This window comes from Asterias amurensis, chromosome 16, assembly GCF_032118995.1.
Source record: "Asterias amurensis chromosome 16, ASM3211899v1".
Lineage (NCBI taxonomy): Eukaryota > Metazoa > Echinodermata > Asteroidea > Forcipulatida > Asteriidae > Asterias > Asterias amurensis.
The window spans coordinates 12,986,707-13,010,242 of record NC_092663.1 but is presented as its reverse complement, the minus strand read 5'-3'; the positions used below and the strand labels follow the sequence as shown (position 1 = coordinate 13,010,242).

General features: G+C 38.5%; 2 protein-coding genes across 3 annotated transcripts; one reads left to right on the top strand and one right to left on the bottom strand.

The window, feature by feature from the left end:
* Window positions 1–370: 370 nt before the first annotated feature.
* Window positions 371–17,283, bottom strand: LOC139948951 (protein C-mannosyl-transferase DPY19L1-like). Of its 2 annotated transcripts, none has more exons than XM_071947329.1 (21): window positions 17,268–17,283; window positions 14,544–14,568; window positions 12,244–12,331; window positions 11,678–11,815; window positions 11,137–11,257; window positions 10,402–10,553; window positions 9,538–9,629; window positions 8,972–9,071; window positions 8,154–8,231; window positions 7,536–7,622; window positions 7,098–7,157; window positions 6,797–6,877; window positions 5,761–5,862; window positions 4,918–4,989; window positions 4,439–4,536; window positions 3,953–3,980; window positions 3,592–3,711; window positions 2,705–2,879; window positions 2,447–2,546; window positions 1,449–1,574; window positions 371–1,027 (listed from the first exon to the last, which is right to left on the bottom strand). In XM_071947329.1, exons 3-21 carry the CDS (start codon window positions 12,328–12,330, stop codon window positions 880–882), a joined length of 1,965 nt encoding a protein of 654 aa, XP_071803430.1. In that variant the 5' UTR covers window position 12,331; window positions 14,544–14,568; window positions 17,268–17,283; the 3' UTR covers window positions 371–879. The 2 variants fall into 2 exon arrangements, with proteins under 2 accessions (XP_071803430.1, XP_071803429.1); XM_071947328.1 differs by lacking the exon at window positions 17,268–17,283 and adding an exon at window positions 16,379–16,565.
* Window positions 16,918–23,334, top strand: LOC139948954 (protein SPMIP7-like). Its single transcript, XM_071947334.1, has 8 exons — window positions 16,918–17,799; window positions 18,765–18,859; window positions 19,498–19,568; window positions 19,843–19,984; window positions 20,358–20,425; window positions 21,096–21,239; window positions 21,658–21,765; window positions 22,245–23,334. The coding sequence occupies exons 1-8, from the start codon at window positions 17,223–17,225 to the stop codon at window positions 22,378–22,380; spliced, it is 1,341 nt and encodes a 446-aa protein (XP_071803435.1). The 5' UTR covers window positions 16,918–17,222; the 3' UTR covers window positions 22,381–23,334.
* Window positions 23,335–23,536: the final 202 nt, after the last annotated feature.

Here is a 23,536-nt window from a genome sequence, read left to right as displayed (position 1 = left end):
TTGAGAAGGTTTCAGGAATGGCAAAATGAACAAGGGTGGTAAATACTGAAAAGCACTTTAATACCATGTTTTAAAAGTACTAAATAATTATGCCTATTATTGTTTTTTATTTTAACAGCACACACGAGTGATACATACCTTAAAGCCACTGGACACTTTCGGTAAACAGTATTGTCCAAAGGCCCACACTTCGTGTATCACAACTTATAAATAAAATAAAAAACTTTGAAAATTTAGGCTCAATTGGTCATCGGAGTCGGGAGAAAATAATGGGAAAACCCACCCTTGTTTCCGCATGTTTCGCCGTGTCATGACATGTGTTTTAAACAAATCCGTAATTCTCGCTATTGAGAATTTATAATTGTTTTAATGTTTTCTCAAATAGTACAGCATTTCATGGAATAATATTTCAAGAGAAGTCTTTCATCATTATATTACCTTCTGTAAACCCTGTAAGTTATTTGTAAATCTGTGAACTTTTTGTTTGTTTTCTGTTCCGAAAGTGTATAATGGCTTTAAACAAACAAATACCTGCACTCTTTACAGAACTTTATACACCGGGCTCGGTAAACACAAAACACCTTTTATTTGCACCGCAAAAGTTTTTGTGCACTAGTGGGGAAAATGACATTGACTTACAAGGTAATTCCCTTGTTCTTGGCAGAGTGTGTATGTGTAACCCTACGCCAACACTAGAAAATTGACCTGTAAAAAGATGGCACCAATAATGCCGAACTGGTCTTTATAACTTCAAACAATAATGTTAAATAATTCTGCACAAAAATTTAGACTTGGGCATGAAGAAATCATGAACCTATATTCTTTGGTTCTAAAGAGGTGGAATGAAGGCAAGTCATGGCTGACAAAAACTTAAGTGTGTCAAAGTTTAAGAATGATATAAACGCTATTTTTAAAGACTTCTCTGAAAAATGGGGCGGGGTTCCTTCGGAGTTTGATGCAAGCTGGCTCCTTCTTAGCATTCACTTTATCCTCGATATCCCAGATCTCTGGCAGGCTGCATCCGGGCCTAGAATAATAATAACAACAACAAATAAATAAATAATTGAAATAACAATGGACAGATGTTCCTGTCCCCGATTTCACGAAACTCATCGCAAGTAGCGACGCATCGTAGGGTTTGCGATGCGTCGCAGAGCTATAAGACAACACGGCTGCGAAGAGTTCGCAACTTATGACGTGTAACCGGTCGCAACTTGCACTTGCGACACGTCGCAGCACTTCGTGAGGGGGGCTGGACAGATAAACATTTAGTACAACCATGGTACAACCAAACAAGACATGTGTGAAGTAGACGAGCGGGTGTAAGACAAAGCGAATAACTTACAACACGCTTAAGTTTATGAATACAAGTTATAAAAGGAACTGAGCTCTTAAGTTGTGAACAAAGACAGATAGAGTGGTAGATGATTTAAGAGATCTTCACTTACCCTGATCTGCGCACACACCAGGATTCTTCAAGGACGGCATAGTCAGCCTGAAGGTCTCTGATACCATTGTACACCTCCTCAATAGGTTTCCGACTGTACATTGAGTACACAACCTTAGTACGAGCTCTGGAGAGACACAACAAGATAAATATTTAATAGATGGAAATTGTGCAACAGGGATAAAGAATACTCATTTTGGTTTTATCCATTATACACTATTTAATAGATGAAATTTGCAACAGGGATAAAGAATACTAATTTTGGTTTTACCCGTATACACCAATGTGTGTTAGCACTTTATACTTGGTACTTTCCCGAGCTCAGTGAAAAAAAATCACAGGCATTTTACTCGGGGGGATTCAAAACCCACAACCTTTGCAATTTTTTCTCAGAGCTCGGGAAAGTACTGAGTACACAGAAAAACAAACATCAGTGTATATGGGAACAACCAAAACTGAGAAAAGTCATGATTGGTAGACACAAATGCCCTGCAAACCTGTCTGATTCTTTGACCTCGGTGGTCCAAAAATAAATGGCTCTTGGGGTTTCCAAGACCAATCTAAGAGCAAGTTCGAGTGCGCACATTTAGTCCACCAGTGGTCGACCACAGACTAGCAACACACATGCGCAGTGACGTACTCACCTGAACAACTCGTTTGGTAGTCTAGTCAACCTTCCACCTTTTTCGCTAAAGTATCACTTGTTCCCCTCTGCGCTTAACACATGTTAGAATGGAACATGCTGTTGGGACCAGTGAAGAAACCATGGGCTTGAGGCTGGTTCCAAATGGTCGACCACAGTAGTCAACCAATGGTCGACTAGCCTGGGTTCGAGTCAAAATGGTCAACCTTTAGTTAACCATTGTGCACATTCGAACTTGCTCTATATTGTTCAACAAGCTTGGTGTACTTTACCCGGACAATGGTGCTTAACAATTTTCTATTGAGCATAGGGAATGTCAAAAAAATATTTAAATAATTTTGGTGTGATTGACTTACCTTAAGCGGGAATCTTCATAATGTGGATGGTTGACCACTGGTCTGAGTGTGGATAGTTTGACCGAAGCCATGGTGGGCATAGGACCAGCAAACACAGCATCTAGACAAGTAGATGAAAAGTGGACTACATTAATTGATGTAGAGTACAATTCATGTAGAGCCCATGTAGAGCCCATGTACAGCCCATAAAATACAGCCGATGCACACCCTGTTTCTTCAATAAACCATTTCAGAGTAGAATAAACCAATTTGTCTTACTTTGTGGTGTGTTAGCTTTAATCCATTCCAGCATCTCTTCCTGTGGGGCATTGCTGAAGTCTCCTTTAATACTCCATTGATGCTGAAGATTGCGAATCCCTCCAATAGACATCAATGCAATGAGGATAACGATGAGAATCGAGTGTCTGGTCTTATCACCAACATAGCTGAAGATCTGCAACAGTCAAATACAACTAAAAAGTGATGTTTGAAGCTTTGAATGGTGTGAAGGATAACAATAAACTATAAATATAATACTTATTTTTCTCCTGAAGACGAGCAGAGTGTATTGTTCACAACGTCAAGACCAAACCGGCTCTTTGAAGAGCCAACACTCCTCCAAAAGAGAATTATTTCATGGTTAAACCTGCAAGTTTACTATTATTTATAGTTTATTTTCAAAATACAACTACACCCTGACCAAAATCAAACATCTTGGCTGACAATAAAATAAAGTCATGTGCAAAATGGCAGCTTAAGCAGCGCCAAAGACTGGAACACTTACAGCCCTTTACTCCCATAGGTGACTCTAGTCAACTGCACTCACACCCCTCTTTTTTTACCATAGGCAACTTTAGTCTCAGCATCTCAAAATCTCTCATCAAATGTAAAGGAACCCAGTGTACATAATTGAAAAGAGAGGGGGTTTTGACCCGGTGATCCTGGTTTGCTTGACAGCATGTTGTGCCACAGCACCTTGTAAATCGTTACATGGTGCTTTGCAAAAGGAAGAGTTCTCATAATTAAAATGTATTCTAACATACCTTGTAGGAAAATACTGTATATGTATGTTTACAGCCTTGTGTGTTACTGAGTGACAGATATGCCAGCTAGATAAGAAGCCACTATTATTATTATCATCTACAAACAGTTGAGCAATAACAAACCTGTCTAGATGCAAGAAGACTTGAAACCAGACAAAGATGCGGGGTGAGGAACAGTTTGAGTCTCATGATGATAAGAGCCATGGCAAGAAACGCCATCATCTGGAACAGGTGGTACACTAGCTGTAAATAACAAATAATCAAGGATTTTGTCAATACACATCTTAGGGTCGTGGGGGACAGGAATGTAATCCTTTGTTTTTAACCGGAAATCCGTTTTTTCAACCCCCACTAAAAAAATAAACAAAAACAACAATTATTAAAACAAAAAGTAGAAGCAAGCTAAAGTAAATTGCATAATGAATATCCTCGATCACTGATTGAAAAAGAAAACCAGTAGAACAAATTTAGCATAAAATCTTACCTCTCCATGGGGCTTTTCTTGAGTATCACTGAAACATGAATAAAAACAGAGAGAAGCAATTAACATAATATAGCAAATCACTTAATATGGACTGTTATAGGTCTACTGTCAAGACACCAGGGTCCAAATTCATAGAGCTGCTTAAACACAAAAAGTAGCTAAGCACAACTAAATTATGCTTACTAGAATAAGGTTACCAGCCACAGAACCAATCATGTACAATTTGTGACTGGTATCAATCATTTCTGCTAAGCAAGCAATCATTGAGCAATATTGTCTGCTTAGTAGCTCTTTGAAGTTGGGGCCTGGTATATAATAAATTTCCAATGTAGATATTTTGACAGATATGGATTGATATTGATATTGTAACTATCAAGCAAAGATATGTGTGCAAGTTTGTCTGCTGGGGCTGCATACTCCTAAGGAGCTAGATGATCATCAAGATCAGCCTACCGAGGGATAAGCAACAGTGTATGATTAACTTACTCGCTTGAAAGTTGTTCTTCATCACTCTCAGCATCTTTTCCTTCTTCATCTGACGAGGAAGTCAGTCCACACTGCTTTCTTATTTCAATTCTTACAAGCTGGGAGGATAAAAATAATAATACCATTTATCTATTCTGGCAAAAAATTCACAAGCACATGTACACACATTCAAAATATATCAGAAATTTAAGTTAATAAACAGTGGGATGCCCAGGAGAGCATACAAGTGAAAAGAACAACTGTTGCCAAAAGGCACATGTCTCAAAGGGCCATTGCCTTTAGCCTTGAACACCCAGCAGGGTGGATACATACGCATTTCAAGTCTTGTTATCATATATTATTATATCATGTTGGTAAGTCCAATACATCACAGGGCTTGAATTTGAGAGAAAATTCCCAAAGACCACAGTTCTTGTTGCTCAAAAAGTTTAATGTTATTTTTATGATGATAGAAAAGAATTTAATGGCCGTTAACTTACATGAAAAATGGCTCCTACAACAGACAGTATGGCAGTTGGTAATAGGAGAGTCTTCAGGTATCGAAGCGGTGTCTGCAAACAATATAACAAATCATTATCAATTGGTATAATTGCCCCAAATTCAGAAATCACCAGTCTATGAAAATGCTAACCGTATCTGAGCACAATGTTAACCTTTTCAATCAGTTGCCAGTGTGTACTTCCAGTTGTTTGGGGGGCGGGCTTCTAGGCACCAACCAGTTCGACAATATACTGAGCCAACATGAATATCACACATCCAGAGTAAGGTGAAACGGTTTACTTAGCATGCACCTTCTTTTACTGAGGCTTAGTTATAACAATCATAACTACTTCTTAAAAAGAGCATTATAGCGTCTCAATACGCTTTATGCCCTGGTCATTGGGTCAATAACATTCCTGCTGAGCTCCTGTGGGAGCTCTACAGCCCCAGGCTGCTGTGGCACTCCAGTAGTTGTTTTCAAACACATTTTCAACCTCTATCTTTGCAGGTACCCATTTATACCCCTGGGTGAAGAGAAGCAATTATAGTAAAATATTTCGCTCATATGAACCATAGAAATAGAACCTGGAGAACCCTGAGTGCGACACTGTGCGACATTGTGAGACTACTTTTCTCAATGCGTGTTCGCCATTGTTTTGCCATACAGTAGGCGTCACAAACACTAAAAACATGAAGAAACTGTCTATGTGCGCTCACATGATGATCATTTTGCCAAACTGTAACACACGTGTCATGTGGTGCGATAACCCGCGTCCACAGACGACACATGGGGCAGTCAAGCTCAGCGTTCTCCGGGTTCTTTTACTACGGTGTGAACTCACCTCCTTCTCCATGAAGTTAAACTCTGCAGCGCAGGTGTAGAGCATGGTGTGAAAGTCCTTATAGTCAGAGAACTTAGAACGGAAGAGATTCCCAATGTGTGCCTAAAGCGAAATGAATAAATCAGGAGAGTTTTGAACAATCATAACTGCCTGTAGAGCTTTATGAAATTGGGCCCAGATTCAACGCACAAAGTTCTCGATTTGTTTATTCATTCTGCAAAGAACCCCATATAGAGAAAACAAGGAAGTATAATTTCAGTTGGGATGTTTCCTTCATGTGGAAGGAAAACCCCAGACAATTATTTTAGGGAAAATCCACACAATGAATAGGGACCTAAGTGGAGACAGTGTGAAATTGCGGCCGGGGATAATGGTAGGGGTCTTCACGGGGCTGTAATCCACGGAATGTTTTCTAAGGGATACTAGTATACAAATATTGACTGCTTCGAGTGCTATGGTTAAAACTATGACTCCCGAGGTGATCCCCGTAGCGTTCTGTTTTCCCGAGGCGAAGCCGAGGGAAAATAGAACGCTACGGGGATCACCGAGGGAGTCATAGTTTTTAACCATTGCACGAGTAAAAGCAGTCAATATTTGTTTTATAACACCCCAAACATTTCTAAATACTGTACTATTATTATTAAGTTACAGACCTGAATGCTACAATCCACGGACGATGCGAATACAGATTGCAAACACTTTTACTTACTGTGTTGCATGTAGTGTCGTGCAATCCGAAATGGTTACAGACTATTAATTTATGATCCTCGTACACGCAACGGACGTCTGGGTACTGCACGCCGTGTGCTAGTCTGTCGGACTAGCGCACGGCGCCATATGCTAGTCTTCGGACTAGCGCATGGCAAACCGACGGCCGTCGTGTAGCAAAACTAAGACATGTCATGTGACGCGCTCTAAACCAATGAGCAGGCAGAATCTTTGCAAGGGGTGTTATAAACAGGACTAGAGTGCCCCCGACGGGATTCAAACAGGGAACCTAGAGGTCGAAGGCGAGGACCGCCCCTAATGTACTTACATCATCTTCCATACTGAGTAGTCTGGACAGTAGAACCTTGCTCGTCAGTGTCAAAGCAACAAGTAGAGTGCCTTCCACACCCTAACCAGACACAAGAAAATATTCAATAAGTGCATCATCTTCCCTGTGTTTAATAGATGTAATTTGTTGCATGAGGATAAAGAGAGTATAATTTGTTTTTACCCTTACACCGTTGTGTAAGCACTGTATACTTTCCCGAGTGCGGGAGAACAAAATCAACAGGCAAATGACTGTTTTGAATTGACTTTGAAGATAGGTTGAGTTACTTAAAGAGACTTACCATAGTAACAATAGGATGAGGTGATTTATATTTCCACAGTGGAGCAATCAACATCATTATCTATAATCAGGAACAACACAAGTGAGTTAAAGTTTGATGCTGTGTTAAAGGCACTAGAACACTATTAGTAATTACTCAAAGTAATTATTAGCATAAAAACTTACTTGGTAACAAGCAATGGAGAGCTGTTGGTAGTATAAAACATTGTGAGAAATGGCTCCCTCTGAAGTATTGTAGTTGTTGAAAAAGAGGTAATTTCTCACTCAAATATTGAAACTAGAAACTTTAAATTTTAAAATAATAAATAAGAAAGATGAAAATTTATAATAAACAATTATTTGAACATCTGAAATTTCAAATTTGATATATGATTTGAGGCATTGCATGGTGAGGTATTTGAAATGTGAAAAATCTTTGACGTTATTGATGGAAACTTACCCAGACAGCAATGAGACAAGAGGTGAAAAAGGAAGTCAGCAGCATCTCATTGCCAAAGAGAAGAACATAGCTAACTACCAGACCGAGCTGAAAAGACCCAAAGTCAAAACCCATGGTTTAAAAATGAGATCACTGACTTTTGAACACTAGCTGGCAGCAGACTTACCAGGTAAATTTCCATTGTTTACGTAGTTCTGAGCCTGCGCACATTACCGAGAACAATGGATTTTACCTGGTAAGTCTGCTGCCACCAAGCGTCCCAAAAGTCTCCTATTAATCATAACTACTAGTAGTACTTTACAATAACCCTATCAATGCACTTTACATTTTTGCACTGGTCATTGTGCCAGTAAAATTACTTTAATCTTTCTCAGCTCCCTGGGGAGAAACAACCTGGAAATAGTAGTTCTCTAAAGGCTTTTTCAAATACAATATCGACCTCTACCCTCATAGGAACCCATTTATACCCCTGGATGAAGAGAAGCCATTATATGAAAGCATCTTACTGTGAGGGAATCATTCTGGAAATGGACAAGTTGCAACACTTTGACTGGACCAAGATGAGACTCTATTACACCAACACACTGATTCATTTTGTCGATACATTTTATCACTTACACTTTGTCCCTGCACCACACATCTGAGCTTGCTGCGACTTGTATAGCCAAGAATATAGGAAGCACATACAGCCAGGGTCTAATAAAACAGAGGAAAAATTCAGACTTTAAAAAAATACACAGGTCGTTTTTAAAAGCCTTTTTTTTTGCACTGTTCCGTTATACTTGTATACCCAAAATAAGCATTGTCAAAATTACTGATTGAGTCAAAGCCAGAGAGCCCCAGTCAAATTTGAAAAGAGGGCGTCATCATCAAATTTAACAAACTCTGGCATTTCTGACAATGGCTCTCAACTGGTCTCTTCACTCCATGACTGCTGTTTGGTCACAACCAGAGTCCCGCTCCAGGGTGTCCACAAATGTTGTTGTAGGACGTCCTATTGATCTTTTGCCATGTTGAGTCTCCTGGAGTAAAACTAGTTAAACCATTTCTTGTTTGCTTCTCCTGCAGTGCCCACTGAATCTCAGTCACCTTTGACGATCTCCTGCTGTCTGTTGTTGTTGATTGTTCTCTTTGGGTTTTTTCTGTGATTTATTTCCCCATTATTTGTTGTTAGCGTGAAAGTTCATCTGTGTTGGTAGTTAGATTTAGCTAACCTCTTGATCACAACACTGAAAATATTTTCCTGCTGATGAAGACCGAAGTGTTGGTCGAAAATTTCAGGTATGAAAATATTTTCAGTGTTGTGATCAAGAGTTTAGCTAAATTGTATTACTTGTTGTTGTATTTTAATGTATTTTTGTTTTGTTTTCTGTATGCCTGATATATTTTCTAATAAATAAAGTAAACTAAGTTACAGAGGTGCATTCTGTAGTTACCTGTGTCATGAGAGCAAACTGGGCAAACTGCCAGGGCAACATGAACCCAACAGTAGCAGCAGCAATGAGCAGAATATGTGGCCATCCCGGATGTTTAGTTCTGTAACAGATAACCGCAGAATTACAAGTCTCTTAAAGGCAAAGTATAACTTTTAGTTTCTGTAAAAGATTATAAGAGAGATACAGATCTCTTAAGACAAAGTATACCGTTGGTTTCTAGAACCGTTTGAATGTTTTAATCCTATATAAATGTTTATGTATACAATAAAACTAAACCTGTGAAAATTTAATCTCAAAATGTGGTTGCATTTTTGTTCACGCAGTAAGAATAATCCGTAATGAGAATGCAGAATCTGAGAAGGGTAACTGCGCCAGATTCAAATTTTGGGGGATAAAAACTGATTTTGAAGTAAAATGTTTCTCAAAATGCTTTTTACTATTGAAAGCTGCTGTATGATTCTAACCAAAATCATGCATACATTTGTGAACTTTGAGCAAGCATTGCTCACTCCTTAAACTACCTTGGTTTACTAGAGAGTCAATTTGTTGCGATTTGTTGTACATACCTTAAGGTGTGTGTTACAAGAAACATCTGTAGAACTAATACAGGGTAGGCCATGCTCTCTCTTAGTGGTGGCGTCCACTGCACCCTGGTAGACTATAAAGCACAAATAAGATCGTCTTAAAAATAAATAATTGCACGGCGTGTCTTGGTCGAGCCCTGCTTGACACTTGTGTCCTTAAGCAAGACACTTTTAAAACTATCGTTGCTGCGTCGTACAGATGGGGAAAAAACATAGGTCCTGTGTGTTAAAGGCAGTGGACACTATTGGTAATTATTCAAAATAATTATTAGCATAAAACCGTTCTTGGTGACGAGTAATGGGGAGAGGTTGGTGGTATAAAACATTGTGAGAAACAGCTCCCTCTGAAGTGCCATAGTTTTTGAGAAAGAAGTAATTTTCCACGAATTTGATTTCGAGACCTCAGGTTTAGAACCTGAGGTCTCGAAATCAACCATCCAAACGCACACAACTTATTTTATGCATATGTTGAGATACACCAAGTGAGAAGGCTAGTCTTTGACAATTACCAATAGTGTCCACTGCCTTTAACAAATGCACGTAAAAGAACCAAGTACACTTATCTTTAGGAGAAGAGGGTTGTCCCATTTGAGTTTTGCTATGGAGAAATTTGATAAGCACTATTGACTGCTTAAGCAGCTCTAGAGCCAGGGCCCAATTTTATAGAGCTGCTTAAGCAGAAACAAATTGCTTGACACGTTTCTGCTAAGCAGAAATGAGCACGATACCGGTCACAGACTGGTCACAAATTGCAAAAATATTTGGCTAGTAAGCATAATTTTGTTGCGCTTAGCTGAAAGTGGGGCGAGGGCATTTAAATGTTCCCTCCCCATGACACACACTCACCTCTCCATGGTTATAGAAGAATGCAGCCACAGTGATGACTCCACCCCATAGGCTTCCAGACAGGTAAGTAGCAAACAGGAACAAGATGCTCATTAGTAAGCCATTCTCCGCAAAGATCACATTGGTGTAGAAAACAGCCAGGTCCCCCATCCCTGATATAATGAAAATCACATTAGTTTAAAGGTGTTATACATGATTGGTAAGCATGGTAAGGACGAAAAACATTAATGATTATGAAGTTCATACTAAAACCCTTTTTTTATGTGAAATACTTCCCTCGGATGTAAAATCATCTAGAAAACTGTATCTGATTCCTAAACAAACGGCAACAGCTGATTTCAGTTGTTGAAACCAACAATGAAGAACATGTTTTTATATGCTGAGCATACACTGTCTATTCACAGCACTCAGTAGCAGGAAATACTGAACATTCCAATCGTGCAAGCATTTCCTTTTAATAATAATAAATAATAATAATAATAACAACCGCATTTCTATAGCGCCTAACACCTCAAAAAGAAAGTCTCTAAGCGCTCACAGGAAACAAAATAATATTTTTTTTCTTAAATTCATAAACTGATTCAAATAAAAGTATCATAATTGCCATATGACTTTATTCAGAATTAATCCACATACTCATCCACATTTATATTCTTCTCTGATTTCATAGGAGGGGTGGGGGCAGCATGCCAAACCACCCTCCCCCTTGACCTTACGCCACTGATTGTTTCTTACCTTCGCAATTCTGAACAGCACTGAGCCCTCTACCCCTGGTAACTCTGTAACATTGTTTAGTGACCAGACCAAACGTTTGAGTGATACTGTCAAAGAGTCTGAAACCTCCTGCAAGGGCTACCTGAGAAAACAATAGACATTACAAAGGAATTTAACATTGTCAACATTTTAATCCTGCAAAATGATTAAACTAAGCATCAAAGTTGTAATATACAGAAGAAAAAAAAACGTTTGTAAGACATTTTCTGACAAATTCATTGTTGATTTGTTAAATTTATTTTACTTTTGTATAACTTGATGAATTTTTTTATTTTCTCAACAATATGCTTTTATTTTTACCACCACAGCTTCGCACAAAACAAAGTGTTTGAAGAAAAGGAATGGTGTGCTAATTAAAGTCAATAAGGTTGGGACCAGTTGGGACCAATTCCGTTCCGGAAGTTTGGACACACATTAGACTTGCACAGTCTATGGCAAAAACAGGTTTAATTGTGATGAGTGAAATCATGGCATGAGATGCCCAATTGTTTTTTAATCTTACCTCCGGATAGAGATTGAACCGTTTCAACACATTGATGGTGTTTGGATACTCTGTGAGGTTATCGTTCATTATGTCCTGAAGTCCAGACAGAAAGGATGGAGCATTCACCATTGACTTGTAGTACGAGTAATACAATCCCTGCAGATTGGTAGCAGTGGTGTAACAGAATTTGAATTCATTATTAATACAAAAAAAGGTTAACAGTCTGATATTTCGACCCAAGCGGAGTCTTTTCTTAGCCTTTGAGAAAGACTCTGCTAGGGTTGAAACATCAGGCCATTAACTTTGTTTTGCATTTACGTATACCGTTGTCCTTTTGTTTGGTCAGCAGTTTGCTGCGTTTGCAACAACTAATTATATTTTTTTATTAAAAATCAATACACAATTTTGAATGAGTGAATGGCACAATGTTCCATATTCTGGTTTTTATGAATTGATCGTAGATATAAAAAAAAGTTATTTATTTATTTGTTAATTTTTTTAAATATATTTTTTTCCGGGGTAGGGGGTTAAAAAGATAAAAAAATTCAGGTTAAAAACTGAGAAATCATATCCCTGTAACATACCATTTCTGTTCTGAACGTCATCTCTCGTTCCAGATCTGACAGATGGGAGAAGAAGCGGTCATTCTCGAACATGCTGGAAATGTGCATGCTGAAGAAAAAAAATTTGATTAACAGTAGTAAGATATTAGTTTGGTCATATGAACCGATTCTTCATCCGATTTCATATGCAAACACTTATGGAGTAATATAAAGACTCAACAGTTTGAATAAGACATTTTTTTAAACAAATTACTTCGTTCGTTTAATTGTTTTACTTTTTGGTTGCACATAGAGGCTCCTGCATAATACGCTATTATTTTTCTTAGTATTATTAATCAAACTGCCTCTAGCCACCACGCTAGCTCAGTGGGCTTAGTGGTTAGACATCTGCTCTAGCAATGCAAATGTTGTGGGTTACAGTGCTTAGTACATGTAAGGGTAAAAACAAAATGTATTCTATATGCTGGGTGCAAAAATAAAATCTATCAATGAACTAAAATTACTACTATTTATAGTGTTAATATTATGTGATTCTTAATCTTATACACCCAGAAGAGTGACCTTGTATATTCCATACACATTCTCACTTATGTTCTAATATTCGCTCATAACACGGTCAGCTATTTGTGTGTAGAGCCTCGAAGTGGGGACAGCAGTTATTAATAGAAGTACACTGTATAACTCTGAATTGTTATGGTAATGTAATTAAACTATCATCCAAACAGATATTATACAATAAAATGAGGCATGAAATCTAAGTTTCATTTAATTTATTTTTGATTGTTAAAGGAACACGTTGCCTAGGATCGGACGAGTTGGTCTTAAAAAGCATTTGTAACTGTTTTTTATAAAATGCACATGATGTTGTAAAAGTAGAATACAATGATCCACACAAACATGCCTCGAAATTGCACGGTTTTCCTTTTACCTCGTCGACTAACACGGGCGGCCATTTATGGGAGTCAAATTTTTTACCCCCATAAATGGCCGACCGAGTAAGTTCGCGCTGTAAAAGGAAAACCACGCAATTTCGAGACAAACTTGTGTGGAAAATTGTATTCTACATTTAAAACATCTATCCAACCATATGCGTTTTATAAAAAACGGTTACAAACGCTCATTTATCGACCAACTCGTCCGATTCAAGGCAACGTGTTCCTTTAATATTTTTAGACTCGCAAGCCGAAGTGAATTTCACTGTATATGTATTTATATGTGTGACAATAAACAATTGAATTGAATTGAATTGATTATATATTATATTCTGGATGAGAAGGACTCTACTGTACTAGCCAACAACTCAATGGATAGAAGACAAGGAAGGAAGTTTCAGTTTTAAATGTTGAAGGAAAACCCCAAAGAATTATTCCAGGAATGAAACAAAAATCAAATCCAATCACATATTGCCTTGGCGAGTCGAGGCTCTACAGGTATACATTATTCACAATGTGTACTTAACAAACACAGCCCACAGAGTTGTATTGCTGTTTATCTTTTATTTATAAGCATTGGGTACATCTGTTACCTCACACTAACAATTGGTCAAGGCCTTCTTTTCACTTTTGCAGGAAGGAGGCCAACCTATCAGAAAGCAGTCCAACCATGTACACGACAGAGTTACATGTAGCTTTGGTGCCCTTTCAAAAGTTTCCCATAGAGTTAAAGTTTTTAAAATGGAAATACCCATGACAGTTGTGGCAGTGTCATGGCCGAGCGGTTAAGAGCACCGGATTCAAGCACTGGTGTTTGATCAGCAAGGTGTGGGTTCGGATCCCGGTCGTGACACTGTATGGACTGTGAAAGGGGTAACCCTGTTTCAGCCCTAGGAGTAGGTGGCAATGGCCTCTGGAAAAAAAATAACTGTAGCCCACACCTTGAAGTGGCCTTCAGGCCTTGTGTTTCAGGCGACTTGCATAAAAAAAAAAAAAAAAAAAAAAAAAAAAAAAAAAAAAAAAAATAACAAATGAAAATTGCCAAACCCTCTTGAAACATCAGGCCTGATTTATGAGCCTATCAATCGAACATGTGAAAAGGCGGAACCAACTACAATACTAACAGTGGCTTCTTATAAAGCACTAAAATCTGTCACTGTGATGCTCATGGCGCTCCAACATTATAATCCGGCCACTCTGTCATTATTTTGTTTCATGAAGAAAAGCAAATACAGTTAAGTGTCTTGGTGAAAGACCCAGGTGTCATGACCGGATTCGAACCCACATCCTGACCACTCAGAAACTAGAACTAGAGTCTGATGCTCTGAACTGATTTGCCATGACATGAAATGCCTCATTAATTAACAATCAAATGGAGTGGATGCTCACCTGTGTAGAATTCCACATAAGGAAGCTGCAGAAAGACAAAATGAGGAGAGATAAAAACCAAACCCCAAATCAGAATTTCAATCATCAAGAAATTAGTTATGGAGTTCCACTGAATAAATAGTATTGATCAAAAAAATTAAGTCACGACTTAAATTCTGAAAGTTAAAGCAAAAATATTATCTTATTTACCCAGATTTGATTGTATTGAATTCCTAGAACTATCAAGTTCCATCCGCTGTCGCCAACGGAACGAACCTCATCATAGTTCTATAGGAGTAATATTTATGGTAATAAAGCTGTGTCTAAATAAGCCATTTGCGAGTTAGATTTGAAAATTGTCTGGTCTGGTGTACAATAAATCGCTGACTAAGTCATTTGTAAGAACTTTGTTAAATGTTTGTAGCCTTTAGTTTGTCGTGTGTAAACTAGTGCAGTGTATTTATAAATTATTTAACATTTAAATCAATTTTTCTTATTCCTAAATATAATAATACATGTATACTAACACTAACAGGCCTAAAGTAATACTAATAGTAATAATAGTAATAATTATTAAAGAATATGATTAAATTAAATGAATTTTATTTTGCATCTTTCTTCTAAAGACACATCGACAACTGTAACGTGCAAAATAGTATGGGTTAAAACTCAAATTTCCCATTGGCAACATTACACCAAAGAATACAACAACACAATCACATAGGCAGTCAACTCAGTCAAACCTACAAGCTATGGCAGCGCAGCATATAAATGCGCAACCGGCTTTCTATTTGTGTTTGCATTCGATGTATCCTCTACTAACCAGTTATCACGCTATTATGCCTTTTTCTTTGAATTGGGAAAAAAATATTGATGCCATATCAACCGATGCCCTAAATGTCTTCATTTGTTAATACGAAGTGTGCAAACATGTATTAAAACTTGATGGACATTGAAATGTTCACACCACACACCGATCTTGGATGACTTCAACTGGCCCCATTTGTTTTGAGTTTTTCCTGTTTTCACGGCAAACGAGAAAGTATGGTTTCCCGGTGAAGCCATACATGGAAGAACCATCTGCAGTGACTACAAGTGTTCTTTGAGACTCTGTGTATGACTGTATAGCCAGCAGTTGCCTTCATTTTATTCAAAATATTTTTTTATTAAATTTTTAAAATTACCATGGTAACTTGAAAAAAAAAAAGAAAAAAAAAAATATATAAAAAGTGTGAATAATTACTGGCTTCAAAATCTGATTTCTATTTATTTTTTTTCTATTTTTTTTCTTAATATTTATAATAAAGCGTATAAATAAACAGTGATAATTGAATCAACAAGCTGATGTTTAAATTTTAATATAAATAATAGTATTGATACGAGGGTTACAAAATAAAAATCTCCAAAAATATTAGAAAATGATATAAGGCACAGGCTTCTTTAAGCCTCGGTATTTTTTTTTCAAGAATGCTCAGCAAAACATTCAGTCACATGATTTTGATCATCATGAATTGTGAATTGAAATAGCGTTTGATGAAACTTTTTCGGTGGGCAAATATTTTTATATGGCCTCAACATTATGACATTGTGTACCTTGTAGAAATGCCTAAAATACCAAACTTTTTGCATTTACAAGTGCAAATGACCAGTGGAGCCTAACGTGTTTCTAAGTTTCTTTGGTCAAAGAAGAGGAGACTCTTTGCTTGGCGAATAAAACCACACAATTTTTATCTTGGGACTGTTTACATCACGCACAGAGAGGTAAAAGATTTGCCACGATATTAGGGACACCTCGAAAACAGGACCTCATACGATACACGACGAATTTCCAGCCTGGACGTCGTTGGATAACTTACCCAAGGCTAACGCACCCACCAGCCAACCACTTGGTAACAGTTTACTGTCAAACAACACGCCATTCGGTTTGAAACCACCTTTCCTCGATGATGTAATTTTTGATTTACTCTTTAGGGCACTTTGAGGATAGATTTTACTGTCATCGTTTGTCGTCTGCTTTTTCGGCTTTCTACTCTTAGCCGCCATCTTGGAAAGTGACGTGCGCGCATAAACGTTGAAAAGTCAATCGAGATCGTTTTGGGCGATTCGAAGTTTGTGAGGGGAGGTAATCATGTTCATTGTACCCACTGCAGAAGGTTTTTGGTTCAAATAAAATAGAACGAATGCAAAACCAATATAGATGAATTGAAAAACATTCCTTTTTTATACATGAAAAAAAAAATCCGTTAAAATATGTTTCAATCCGATAATAAAAATAACAGTTCACATTTGACAAATAAATCGACTAGTCCAATGAGGGGGGGGGGGGCTCACCCTTTTTGTTATTTAAATTACCCACAGCCATATTTGGCAAAGTGTAAATAAATCATGGCGGCGAGGACGTTGATCATGGCAACACATGTTGTTGATGGTGGGGGCTGTACGCTACGCAAGCTAACTGCTGCAGATAAACACTGACTGGAAAGTCAAGTGACATTTTTAGCAGTCAGCAATAAGGAAAGTCAACCATAAGAATATTGCCATCGAAGTGTTGTTTGTACTTTGTACTAAAGAGGTAGTTGTGAAGTTGGAGGAAACGGAAGGAATTTTGCCCGGGTGATTTTACTGGGACGGAGGGAGTTTCTACTGTGTAGTGATTTTATTTTGTGACTATTCCGACTAGTGTTGGAAAAGAAAGAAAACATGGTGGAGACAGCAGTGCGACCTTACGGTGATCTCCGTCTTCACCTTCAAACCGACACAAATGCTGGACCAAACAGCATCCAACAAGTGGTTTTAAATCGCCAGCAACGTCAGATGAAGTTCCCACATTTACGCGGCCGATGGGACGTGGACAGTTTCCAGTGGCACTCCAGCCCCAACTTGGTGAAGTACCACGACGACACGCTGGCCCCGTTGAGAGACAACGTCCCGACCATCGACCCGGTCTCTGGGTTCGTTTCCGCGGCCACAGACGTCGACCGTAACACGGGCATCAATCGTATCCCATCGTTACAGCAAGTTGACAATACCCCAAACACGGTCACACCGCAGTCTCCTCGCCCGACGACCACCAAAGCTCACAGGGGGAAGGAAAAGGAAAAAGATAATGGAACTTTTGAGGCAAAGAAACCTGTAACACCGCACTTTTCTCGTGCAAGGTCTAACCCAGAGATGAGACTTGTGAGAAGCGAATCAGATGTGACGCATGTATTGAATGATCCTGGAACATGGGCAGGCAGGAAGATCAGTGACGGCTTCATTAGGGCGAAATTAGGAGGTTATTATTTGTTTTGATGAATTTATAATGTCACAAGTATTAAAACTCGGATTCCATATTGAACTTAGAATAACATGAACTATATATGACGACGCATGAGTGCATGCTATAGTTGTATTGTAGTAGGCATGACCCTATTTTTTGGGTGCCAAATGACGAGTTACAATTTTATCATAAAGCCAAGAGTGCTTGTTGTAATGTATATGTTGGGCGCGATCAGTCAATCTGCGCGATCAACCGATCGCGCTGCGCTATCGACCGATTGTTGCGCGATCGACCGATTGCTGCGCGACCAATTGATCATAATTTGATCGTTCAATAGCGCAGTGCGATCGGTTTATCGCGCAGATTGACCGATCGCGCCCAACATATATATTGGTGAATACATGTACTTCTAGAACTATGAGGTTTGTTTTGCTATCATCTCCACGATGACAGCAAAACAAACCCCATACGCCTCTCTTAATATTTATGAATGAGGTACGTCACAATGCTAACTCAAAACGAGGCGATGGGTGCAGCCACTGTAAGTGATGGGGAAAGTGCGCCCATAGCCTCATTTTGGGTAAGAATTATGACGTCATGCATAAGTATTAAGAGAGGCGTATAGCTCTTGGAGTTTAGCAAAGCGTCAGTGGCACACTGAATTCAAACTTGAAGATCCCACTTGCGTGGATACACAGGGAATTCAAGCAGAAGCCATTATGCTGTTTTTTTTATGGTTGATTATCACCCTCCTCCCCAATGGTTCACAAAGCCTACTCCTAGAACTATGAGGTTCGCTCTGCCATGGTTGGGGTGAACCTAACAGCTCACAAGGAGTTCTCAAAGCCCAACCAGTTGGGGTGGTGGGTTAAGCCTCAACCAAGAACTGACATTACAAGTAGGCTTATGGAACTATGGGCAGATTGAGTTTAAATCAAGTTTTTCCTTTATTCAAATGTTTCTTTTGTCCGTTTTAACAGGATGGACGAGCAAAGAAGATCCAAGGCAAGCTGCTGCTGAACAAACAAGAATTTGGAAACAGCTACATGAGCGGAATATAAAGAATCAAATTAATGTAAGTCGAAAGATGGACAACTACGTCATAGGGTATTCTGGCCGAGCGAATAAGAGCACCAAACTATAAAGCTCTGGTTTTTCTGTCAGAGACCCGGTCATGACACTAGTGTCCCTAAGCAAGACTCTCAACTATAACTGCTTCTCTTCACCCAGGGTAAATGGGTACCTGTGAGTCTAGAGATGGTTCTTATGATTTATTTAGCTTAGTGCGCTACATATTTGGCAACTCGGGCTATATACTCCTAAGGGAGCTGAGATGAATGTAATGTCTCAGCGAAATTGTTTGGGTGAACTATAGAGTCAATATTATTATAAAGACGATAGATGGATTGCACGGAGCGTCATCGACGGCCACATTTGATGAAAAAACAATAGAAAACAACTCTCGGCCAATGATAGCCATTCACACGTGTACGTTTCATTAGCGATGGTGGTCAATGACACCATGTGCAATTTATCTATTGGACACTAACGTTCAATTTGAATAAGTAAATAACGATATTCCACATACTTGATTTATTTTATTTTAATTTTATTTTATTTTATTCTATTTTATTCAACATCCAACAGCGCAAGCGCTAATTACAGGATGAATACACATATTAATATTAAACATTTTGTTCTTTCATTGTTTAGTCCGTAGATCGATCCCCTGATTGGAAAGATGAAGCAGCTTTGAGATACGTCTACACATCGGCTGCACAACGGTATGTTAACACTGTCATTACATTTCTTGTATTGTGTTTTTTATTGGATGATTTTATCAGTCTGATGAGGCCACTACGATAGTGGTGAAATGTCACTGAAAACTTTTGGATTTGTTCTCCATTTTTCATCCATATATTGGAATTGGTAAAATGAACATCTTTACTGAAGTTCTAATGGACATTCCTAATAATTCATTAAGAATTCATAAGTTGCATTTTTATAATGAAATGATTGATTGGATATTTGATCAAGTAATTTATTGACTTTACACAGTGCCTCCGAAGATGTCAGCTGGGACAGCAAACTGGCCCCCAAGGTGCTCCCTCCGGCCTCAACGTTAGAGTCACAAGCTGATGCAGTTTCCCATCGCTTTTCTGTCAACAAAAGATACGATCCAAATGCTGGGGAATGGCAGGTAAAACCCCCAAGCTTTTCTTGTGCAATCCAACTGTCGATCCAACTGAAATGGAGACAAAAATGGCCAACCAACTTGCAAAACAATCAACATGCTAAAAAGATAAAAATTTGCAGAATTATTCTGTATTAGATAGTCTTTGTTTTTTTGCAAGTCGCCAGACACACAAGGCCTGAAGGCCACTTCAAGGTGTGGGCTACAATTATTTCTTTCCACAGTCCATACAGTCCATACAAATGTAGGCTTGGATAGTGGCAAACCTATGCAACATAATCATTGTTATTATTATTTGGATTTTGGTCAATGAAAGATAACCCCACAGCTTAACAATCACCAATGGAGTAATATTGAATGTCTTTATTTCCTTGCACAGAATTTAGGAAGATCTTTTGATTGGTTCCAAAAACGTGATGGCCACCATACAAGAGGACCCATTGATTTGTAAGTAAACTCAAGCATTCATGGTCAAAATAGAGAATGTTTTCTTAAGTCAGGGGTTTTTGGGTACGGGGGCAGGGGTACAAAACCAAATTTGCTTGCTATATCAACCTTCAATGATGTGTGTGAGACAACTTTCCATCTCTGTATAGACAACACTCAGTACATGCAAAGCCTTATACATGTATGCGCAGTGACGCACTCACTTGAATGGCTTGTTTTATTTGGAAGTCTGGTCAACCATTGGTACTTCGTTATTCAACACTCCATTGCCTTCCGCGTTTTCACTATAGTGTCACTGGTTCCCATGTGCGCTTTACACATGTTACATGGAACAGGCTATATTGGGACCACGGAATAAACCATGGTCATGAGGCTGGTTCCAAATGGTCGTCCACAGTAGTCAACCAATGGTCAACCAGCCTGGGTTTGAGTCAAAATAGTCAACCTTTAGTTAACCAGTGTGCACTCTCAAACTTGCTCTAGGTGACAGCAGACTTACCAGGTGAATTCATTTTTTCTCAGAATTGTGCACATGCTCAGAACAATGAAAACTTACCCGATAAGTATGCTGCCACCTATCATTACAAAGTCTTCAATTCCCAGTGCTCACCAAAAGGTCTTTACTTGAATAAACTTTTGATCTGTGCAATTTTCTTGTTCTCTTGTACAGCTGTAGTCCACATAGAAAGAACAACCAGATTCCAAATTACACTGGTTGTATAGGAGGGGAAGGTGAGAGGGAAGATCCTCATAGATTCTTCATACCGTCGACTGAGCTTCGTACATTGGTTCCAAAGTACACTGAGACTGCCAGGTAAGGGTTTTTAAGTGTGCAAGATTAAACTGTTTGACCAAACTGATCTAAGTAATTAATGCATTTCTTAGGTGACAATGTATCTGCTTTTTGTCATTCCAATCAGGTCTTTTTGTTGTAAGTTCCATAATAATAACAAGAGAAGTAAACAAATATAATAGATAAATAAGGCATAAAAGTAAATATGGAGGAATTGTGAAAATCAAAGAAGTTACAAGGAAGACATTAGTCTAGGGGTCGATTTCAGCTCAACATAGTCCTAACTTAGGACTACTTCTAGGACTCTTTATGAGTTATATAAAAAAAAACTTGAGGCTAGTTCGAGTATCACGTCCTAACTTGAGTTTGAAAAATCCACACCATGAACTTTTGAAACGCACCCTTTTGCTCATATGTCTGGTTTGTTTTCTGTTCACAGGCGTTCAAATATCCCAGGTTACACAGGATGTACTCACTGGTGCAGTGATGAGCCAGCTAATATGAATGTGGGCATCCCCCAACCACAGACCACAGCTAGAGTACACAGGTGAGCATTGAAAACATCATCTCAACTTTAATTCTTGTCGATTTGTTTTATATAATTGTTGCAAAAGTCTGCTTGGAATTACCAAAGCAGGGGTCCAATGACCATGTGTCCTTTGTTCCCATCCCAACCACCCTCTATTCATTATGCTTTCTGCGCATGAAAGTTTTGCATAAAGTTAGTTAAGGAGTTTTGTCAATGGCCACATCAAAATACACCATCTGACCCATGACGATGCTCCTTATACAAATTGATGTAAAAACTATGCATACGTGCACACCATGCATGCAAAAAATTAATCCCGGGCTAATGGTCATGCAACCCAGAGTGACTATGTAATCTTTTACCACTATGTAGATCACCATAGCTTAGAGTGCTTAATCTTGATCATTTTTCTCCTTCAACAATGGTTCGCTTGCCAAGTGCCAGCTAAAGCAGAGATTTGTTTTTTTGACCTCTCAAATTAATTTTTTTTTTTTCAGGAGTTTACCTTCTCGCATGAATCGGTCTCCACATAAGCGTACATCGAGAATGTCGCGCATGGTCACGCTAGTACCCCCAGGAAACCCCTTCAACACGATCGATAGAGACCAGAGAACACTGGAGCAATACCACTGAAGAGGTTTACCATTACAGTAAGCAAGAATCAGGGCAGTCTGAGCCAGTCATCAGCACCTGGATGCCAGGAAACTTTCTTAGCACGTCATCAATTTGCCTTGGATCATTGGCGCGTAAAGAAAATGCTGTCTTGTCATTAGGCTTGTCAAATTTCCACTGCAGCTATTGATTGAAGACTTGTGAAGATTAATAATTTTACGTGCTCCGAGATCTTAATAATATGAATTTATGAGAAGTGATTTGTTCGAAAATTTCAGGCCTGGAATTTCACTATTGGAGGCCATGGTAACCCTTCAAAGGTTTCTCATGAGACTTCAACATTTGCCAATAAAAGTGACTTTTGCGAACTGAAAATGGCCATGCCCTCTTAAAGATGAAACACCAGGTCTGATCTGTAAAGGGTCAATTGGATTTACTGTGGGATCCATGATGCCTTCAAAAGGATGGGTGATTTTTAGTGTGGGATTCCACAGAGACTTGTATATTTGAGCAAAGGGAGAAACAATTACAAAGGAATTGACATTTTTACCCAAATGAATGTTTAAAGAAGGAAGTCATTGAATCCAGATTCCATCGACAGGTATTTTCTTTATTTTGCTGTGCATGGGTGCTATTGGTATATCCCTGGGTTTTTAAACAGCAAAGGTTTCCTTAAAAGTCCTAAAGTTATTTTTTTGTATTGCTACTAATCATGAACAAATTTTTTTATGTACAATTAATCAAGCTAACAAAAGAAGGTATGCTCATAATTTGACATGGGAGCCACTCAACATTTTAAATATAAAAGGGATTAATAATATATTTTTACATAAATGATGCTTTGTATCATAGTGTGCTTGAATATTTTACCTCCAAATTTATTGGACGAAATCACAGTGTTTTATTTACACCAGATTTAACTAAGACCTTCATCATTAAGCGGCCATCTTGTTTATCTCATTTCGTGGTGTGGTTTTTTGAAACAAATAATCATAAATGCAACAGGTACATAAGCCTATTATGGAAATAAGAAAAAGGTGGCCGCTGCTGCATGAGGATTGTTGAATTCATTTGAAGTGTTGTGACAAAAATAATAGCTATAACTGAGTTTGTGATTTCTATTTTCTTAAAGGAACACGTTGCCTTGGATCGGTCGAGTTGGTCTTTGAAAAGCGTT